At 61.2% G+C, this 7,792-nt stretch overlaps 1 protein-coding gene across 2 annotated transcripts; it reads left to right on the forward strand.

Moving 5' to 3' along the window:
- Positions 1 to 366: 366 nt before the first annotated feature.
- On the forward strand, positions 367 to 4,308 carry TMEM238L (transmembrane protein 238 like). Of its 2 annotated transcripts, XM_064395671.1 has the most exons (3): positions 367 to 745; positions 776 to 830; positions 3,214 to 4,308. In XM_064395671.1, the coding sequence occupies exon 1, from the start codon at positions 415 to 417 to the stop codon at positions 673 to 675; it is 261 nt and encodes an 86-aa protein (XP_064251741.1). In that variant the 5' UTR covers positions 367 to 414; the 3' UTR covers positions 676 to 745; positions 776 to 830; positions 3,214 to 4,308. The 2 variants fall into 2 exon arrangements, with proteins under 2 accessions (XP_064251741.1, XP_064251740.1); XM_064395670.1 differs by having other exon boundaries at positions 367 to 830; positions 3,214 to 4,307.
- Positions 4,309 to 7,792: the final 3,484 nt, after the last annotated feature.

A 7,792-nucleotide genomic window follows, 5' to 3' on the forward strand; every position in this document is an offset into this window, starting at 1 on the left:
TTCTGGAGAAATTCCCGTGCCTCAGTTTCCCTGTCCATAGTAGGGTGTTTCCTGGGGTGTCAGAGCCAAGGCCCTGCAGACCTCCCTGGGATGCTCCACGGTGGATGCTGCCCAGAAGTGACAATGCTGGGTCTCACATCCCATGGCGGGGGGCCGGGGCAGGGCAGATTTGCACCTTTGGGACAGGCTGGATGTGGAACAGCTGAACCTGGCTGACCACAGGGGCTCCCGGGGACCCCCCGGGCTGTGCTGGCCAGGCAGGGGCAGGGCCACCAAAGGGTTAAAGCCGTGTCGTGCGCTCGCTGATTGTTCTCAAGGTGTGTTGTGACATTTGTACTTCCTCTTGGCAGGGCGAGCAGGCAGGGAGCGGGGCAGGGCAGGGATGCTGCGGCCCCCCGCACCCTGAGGGGCACCATGGGCACCCTGAGGGGCACCGTGGGCACCCTGAGGGGCACGGCGGGGCTGCTGGGGCGCTGCCCTGCCATCGCCCTGCTGGGGCTGCTCTGCGACGCCCTGGGGCTCCTCTTCCTCCTCCTGGGCATCTTTGCTCCCATCAGCTCCTGGGATTTCTTCGTTTACGGGGGCGCCCTGCTGCTGGCCTTCAGCCTCGTCTTCTGGGTCTTCTGGTACACCTTCAACATCGAGGTGCCCCTCGGGGAGCTGCAGCGCAGATGAGCCCGGCAGGAGCTTGGTCCTGTCCTCCTGGCAGCGCCCAGGGCATCGCTCAGCACGTGGAGAGAGCCAAGGGAGGGAGCTGCTGCTCCCCGCGGCACCGGGGATGGCACCTGGCACCACGGGACACCACACGACACGGACACCCTGCTCCCAAGGTAAAGAAAAAAGGGACTTTTTATTTTCTGACTCCAATATTTATAGATTTCCAGAGGTGACAGTGGATTGGAGGGTGGCAGTGGATTGGAGGGTGACAGTGCCACCTCTCCAATGACACCAGACAAACCAACAATCCATCAAGTTTCTTCTCTTCCATAAAAGAATGCAAAACAATAAGGTATTTACAGAAAGCTCGTTACAGGAATGTAAACATCAGAAGGCTTAGAAAATCCTAAAGAATCAGGGTACCCACAGCGTGCACGGGGGTGCTTGGCTGGCGTGGGGGATGCAGAGCTCCTGGCAGAGCTTCCTGCTGCCCACAGGAGCTCTCAGGAGCACTGGGGGATGCTGGAGTGCTCTGGGCTGGATAAACCAGCAGGAAGCTGGTTTGATGGGTCACTTCATCCTGGGAGGGTTTGATGGGTCACTTCATCCTGGGAGGGGGTTGGTGTCTGGGCTGTAACTCCTCAGTGCTTCCCATCAGATGCTGCTGGGAGAGGAGGGTCCTGCAGAGCTGCTGGTGACAGCTTTGTGCTTCAGGGGGACAAGCCACCCCTGCCCACACAGCCTGGGCACACAGGGAGGCCAAAAGGCAAATCCAGGCTGTGCCTCAGCACCAGAAGCTCAGTGTGAGGATTGAGGGAGCAAACCCCCCTGCTCCTGCATGCCCCATCACACCCTGAGTGCTGCCAGAGGCTTTTCCCACGCGGGAACGTTTTCCCAGGGAAAATCCAAGTGAAAGCTGTGTCACCAGGGCCCTGCTCTGGTGACAAATGCTGAACACACAGAAATGGGTACAAAGTACCAGGCCTGAACGTTGCCTCTGAGATTAGGATTTGTTGACCTCAGGCTGGTCTGGAGCCACCCGAGGGGCAGAAAGGTCAGGTCCTGCCTGGTCTCTGCAGCCTGCTCCTGCAGCCTGGGGACCACAGAGCATCAGCACAGCCTGGAGGGGCTGCTGCTGGCTTGGGAACCTCAGGGGCTCCTTCTGGGCTGTGTTGGGACCAGCAGCACCAAAGCTTAGGGGAGCTGGAGATGTCTGAGTGCTGGAGGGCACTGCTGGTGTCCTCCTTCCTGCCACCACCCGGGGATGTTCTGCTGTGAAATCTGATAAATCAGTGAAATCAGTGAAACCAGTGAAATCAGTGAAACCAGTGAAATCAGACAAATCAGTGAAATCAGATAAATCACTGAAACCAGTAAATCAGGAGCAGCCCCCAGTGCTTGGCACTGCTCGTGGCAAAGGAGGTGGCAGCAGGAGGACGCCCCAGCCACAGCCAGCCAAGGAGGACGGGTTTGAACAGAGGGTGAGGCAGAGAGGAGGCAGAGATGTCCCCAGTGGCACCAGGGTGAGGGTCAGAGCACAGCCACGGTCAGTGTGGGAGCCAGGCCAGTGACTTGTCCCCACCTGTGACTCACAAAGGGACATTGCCCCGCACAGTTCCTGGAAAGCCTCTCACAGCCAGCGAGATCCTTTTTTATCCTTTGCTTGTTGCCCCTTGGTTTCCTCTCTTGCTGGCAGTGGCACGAGGGACAGGCGCAGGTTTTGCTGGGAGTGGAGGCTGCCGCGTGGCTCCCGCTGTTCCACAGCCCAGGATGCCCAGGCAGGGGCTCAACTTTGCCCTCACCAGCTCCCAGGGTGTTTTTCCACCCCTGTGCCCTTGGCACTGGGTCCTTCAGCAATTTCCTTGATGTGCCTCGGGATAAGAACCCGGGACAAGCATCAGTGGGGTCCTGCAGCTGCAGAGAAGGAAGGGCAGCAGCAGCCCACACCCTCCTTTATTTGCTCGGGGATTTTTAATTGCCAGCGCCGAGCCCTTCAGTGCAGCCCGTAAAACCCGGCCGAGGGCTGTGCCACCCTCCCAGCTCTGTCCCCTGGGTGTGGCACGCGGGGACAGCACCCAGCCAGCCGGGGGTGTCACACGGGGAGCCCAGGGTGAGCTCAGGGTCCCCGCGGGTCCCTCCTGCCTCCCGGGCTGAGCCTGAGGGACAAAGTGCTGCCAGCTCCTGGGACTGGCACCTGCCAGGGCTTGCGGATGGCTGGGGATGGTCTGGGGGTGGTTTGGGGATGTTTGGGGATGGTTTGGGGATGCAGAGGGGCACAGGGTGATTCCCACCCAGCAAAGAGCTGCCAGCCCTGTGCCTGGACCTGCTGGGATGGGTTCAGAGTGTAGCCAGCCCCGTGGAGGAGCAGAGGCTGCCAGTGCACCACCCCAGCCTGGGAAAGCAGAGCCTGGTGTCCTGCACTGCCCTGCTCACAGGTTTTCCCCTCTCTGAGTCCCAGAGGTTTGATTCCACATGACTTTACTGAGGAAATCTTCAATTTCTTAGCTATTGGCAGGGTTTTTAAGGCATTCACATCTCCTTTCACTCTGTTCACAGGGAGAGAGGAAAGGACAGGAGAGGATGCCAGGAGGGAGCAGAGGAAGAGGAGCAGCTCCCCACAAGGACTCTGCTCTGCTGCTGTTGCACAGCCAGCACAGAGGGAGCTGTGCCACTCTGCTGGGCTGGGGACACTGGCACAGCCACTCGGGACAGCCCCTGGGGGATGGAGAGCCCCTGAGGAGGGATGGACAGAGCCTGGGGGATGGACACCCCATGAGGGATGGACACCCCATGAAGGATGGACAGCCCCTGGGGAGGGATGAACAGCCCCTGAGGAGGGATGGACACCCCATGAAGGATGGACAGCCCCTGGGGAGGGATGGACACCCCATGAAGGATGGACAGCCCCTGGGGAGGGATGGACACCCCATGAAGGATGGACAGCCCCTGGGGAGGGATGGACACCCCATGAAGGATGGACAGCCCCTGGGGAGGGATGGACAGCCCCTGAGGAGGGATGGACAGCCCCTGAGGAGGGATGGACACCCCGTTTGCCCCCTCTCCCATCAGCCTGCACTCAGCCCCTGCCTGCTGCGGGCTCAGGGGGCCCAGCAGGAGCAGCCTGGTGGCAGCAGAGCCTCCTCCCTCGGTGCTGAGCAGGGCCACAGAGCCTCAGGGACCGGGTGACAGCTCTGCCACCCTTCCTGGAGGAGTGGCACGGTCCAGCAGGGCTCCCCCTGCACACCCTGGCCCAGAGCAGCCCAGTGCCCAGGCTGGGAGCTGCTCTGTGCAGGGATGGGAGAGCCAGGCACCAAAACCTGTGGGACGGAGGATTCCCTGAGGGAAATCCGGCTGCTGGAGGAGCCAGGCCTGCTCACCCACGGTGCCAGGCACCCTCTGGGGAGATACTCAGAGACCTCAGAGACCTCAGAGACCTCAGAGACCTCAGAAATACTCCCCAGTGCCAAGAGCTGCTGGGGCTGAGCAGAGCTGCCAGGGCCAGGAGAGGATTGAGCCACCAAGGGAGGCTCAGCATGGGAACAGAGCCCTGGGGCACTGCAAATGCAAACTGGACACTGCCAGTGCAAACTGGGACACTGCAAATCCAAACTGGACACTGCAAATCCAAACTGGACACTGCAAATGCAAACTGGACACTGCAAATCCAAACTGGACACTGCAAATGCAGACTGGGACACTGCAAATCCAAACTGGGCAGTGCAAATCCAAACTGGACACTGCAAATGCAAACTGGACACTGCAAATCCAAACTGGACACTGCAAATGCAAACTGGAGAAGAGAGGAGCCGAGCCACTTCTCTGGGACTGTTTCATTAAAGCTGCTTCCTTCCTCCCCCCTGGGACAGCCTGCCAGCCTGGCCAGAGCCACACATCCTGATGGGCACAGCTGCAGCCAGGAATCGGATGGAATAAAGGGTGGGATGGATGGGATGGATGGGATGGATGGAATAAAGGATGGAATGGATGGAATAAAGGGTGGAATGGATGGGATGGATGGAATAAAGGGTGGAATGGATGGAATGGATGGGATGGATGGGATGGATGGAATAAAAGATGGAATGGATGGAATAAAGGATGGGATGGATGGAATCAAGGATGGGATGGATGGAATCAAGGATGGGATGGATGGAATAAAGGATGGAATGGATGGAATCAAGGATGGAATGGATGGAATCAAGGATGGGATGGATGGAATAAAGGGGAGCTGCCCCCGCTGCCCCCAGAGCCGCCTTGCCCGGGGGTGCAGAGGGAGCAGCCCCCCTGACCTGGCAGGGCACCCCAAACCCCTCCTGCCCCTTCAGCCGGCTCTGGGGTGGGGTGGGGACGAGCAGGATCCGCACATCCTGGAGGAACAGGTTCTCCCAGGCGGCACAGCCCCTCCTGTGTGTCCTGCTCGGGGGTGCCCGCTCCCAGCCCTGGCCCCGGCTGGTTCCAGCGCAGCCGAGCTGCGGGGAGGGCTCCGAGCTGGGATTTAACCCTCCCAGCCCTGGCCCAGGGGTGCTTTGGGTGGGAGTCACCAGGAGCAGCTCCGGGCCAGCTCCTTGTCCTGTCCCCACCGCGGCTCAGCTGCTGTCACTCGGGGCCACCACAGGGCAGGCTGGCTGTCCTCGGGGATGGAAAACTTTGGGGTCAAACCCTCCCACCAGGCAGGGTCCGGGTGTGCTGGGGGTAGCAGCTCACCCCAGCAGCCACAGGCAGCAGCTGTCCCCAGGGAGATACTCCTGAGCATCCCAGACTCCACAGCCCCTGGACTGTGCCAGGGGCTGCCAGCTCCAACCCCTGGGCACCCAAGGAGGGTTTCTTAGGAGTCTCCACACCTTAGAGTGCAGTAAAGTGACCCCAGGCTTTCCTCTCCCCAGGGATGAACCCCAGAGTCCCTCCCTCGGGCACCCCACGGGGATTCCAGACCCTGCTGGGCTCCAGCCTGGCAGGACGGGCTGCCAGGGCTCCTGTCCCAGCCCCTGGGCATGCACAGGGCATCAGTGCCCTGCAGTGCTCCAGTCAGACACAGCTCTGCCACCAGCCAGCAGACCAATCACCCTGGAGACAAGGAAAATGGCCTTGCCAGCTCCATTTCCTGCTGCAAAATGGGACAGCAGAGAAGGCAAAACCTGCCCAAAAGGAGCTCTTCCCAGAAAGGCATCGGCTGCTCTCTGCCAGCCGTTCCTGGAAGAAGAGTGCAGACACCTCTGGTGACATTCCAGAGGGTGTTTCATGGCAGATCACTGAGTTTTTGACAAAAGCATCTGTAAGGATGGCACAGGGAAGGGTAAAGCCTGCCCAGGCTGAGTGGGTGTGACCCAGGGACCTGAGTGACCCAGGGACCTGAATGACCCAGGGAGCTCAGTGACCCACCTGGCCCCACCCTCCTCTGCACCTCATCTTTGTCCCCTGCCAGCAGCCACAGGACAGAAATCAGTCCCTCAGCAGGGGACAGCGCCAGCCCCACCCTGTCCCCATGATGTCTCATTTTGGGGTGCCCACCCCTGCCGTGGGCACTGGGGTGACAGTGGGGACAGGGGCTGAGCCCCTCAGGCACTGCCAAAGCTGCGGGCACAGAAACCCCCTGTTCTGCAATGCCAGGAGAGGAGCCTGCCCAGGGCCACGGGCTGGGCAGTGGAGAGGGGAACCTGCCACGTGCTGGAGATGGGGCCAAGGGGATCTTGGCTGGAGAGCCCGAGGGATGGGGACAGCCAGGTCAGTGTCACCTCCCGTCATGTCCCCGGCTGGCCCAGCCCAACCCATCCCCATTCCCAGCCCAGTTCAGTCCCAGCCCATCTCCAGCCTAGCCCAGTCTATACCCAGCCCCATCCCATCCATCCCATCCCATCCCATCCCATCCCATCCCATCCCATCCCATCCCATCCCATCCCATCCATCCCATCCCATCCCATCCCATCCCATCCCATCCCATCCCATCCCATCCCATCCCATCCCATCCCATCCCATCCCATCCATCCCATTATCCCACCCCATTATCCCATCCCATTATCCCATCCCACCCCATTATCCCATCCCATTATCCCATCCCACCCCATTATCCCATCCCATTATCCCATTATCCCATTTCCCCACCCCATCCCCTCTCCCGGCTCTCCGGGCTGGCTGCAGGCTGCAGCTCGGAGCCTCCTGCTGTTCAATAATTCATGGCCAGCTCTGGCTGATGGAGCTGGGGCTCTCTGGGGCCGCTCCCTAATGGAGCCTGCAGCCCTGCCTGCCCAGCCAGCACTCCTGGGCTGCACAATTCCCACTGCTGCCATCCCGTGCCATCGGAGTGCCACCTCCTGCTGCTAATGACGCGTGACGCAGCCTTTGCTGGGACTCGGAGCCTGCTGCCACCCTGCAGGGAGCAGGGCAGGGCCCTGGCACACGCTGGCACCTGCCAGGAGGGTGACGGAGCAGCCACAACCCAGCTGAGATCAGCCCGGGAGGAGCTGGCACAGCTGGCACAGCTGGCACAGCTGGGGCACGGCACGGGCTGCACAGAGCCCAGCTCCGGGCACAGGAGGTGGCAGGGGACACCCGGGGCTGTCCCAGCCCCAGCTGAGCCCAGCCCGGGAGCAGGGGGGATCTCTGCCCGCAGGCAGTGCCCCTGCCCTGCCAGTGCCGTCAGCTGAGATCTGTGGCACAGCCCTGGCCTTGCCCGGCTGCAGGAGAGCGCTGGCTCCCTCCCCACACTGCATTAGGCAATAATCGATAGTAATCGACAGGCAATAATCGACAGTAATCGACAGGCAATGATTGCCCTAATGGGCCCTGCGGGTCACCTGGCCCTGCAGCACTGGTCACGGCCTTGGGTGGCCCCTGGCTGCTGCTGAGCACGCCTGGACACTGGGCAGGGGCAGGGACAGGGCTCCAGTGCCACCTGTGAGACAGGGGATGGCACACCCCAGCCCCTTCCAGCCTGGGAGGGGACAGGGGAGCAGGGCTGGGCCAGCCCAGCACGGAGGGGACTCTGATGGGAGCCAAGGGGACATGGGGACAGGGAGGATGTGGGGACAGTGAGAACATGGGGACAGTGAGGACGTGAGGACAGGGAGGACTTGGGGACAGGGAGGGCTTGGGGACAGTGTGGATGTGGGGACAGTGAGGAGAGGACATGAGGATAGTGAGG

The sequence above is a fragment of the Passer domesticus genome, chromosome 20 (assembly GCF_036417665.1).
Source record: "Passer domesticus isolate bPasDom1 chromosome 20, bPasDom1.hap1, whole genome shotgun sequence".
Classification (NCBI taxonomy): Eukaryota; Metazoa; Chordata; class Aves; order Passeriformes; family Passeridae; genus Passer; species Passer domesticus.

Bases quoted from the DNA above. Each gene is read 5' to 3' on its own strand.
- TMEM238L (XM_064395671.1), top strand. From the start codon at position 415: ATGGGCACCCTGAGGGGCACCGTGGGCACCCTGAGGGGCACGGCGGGG.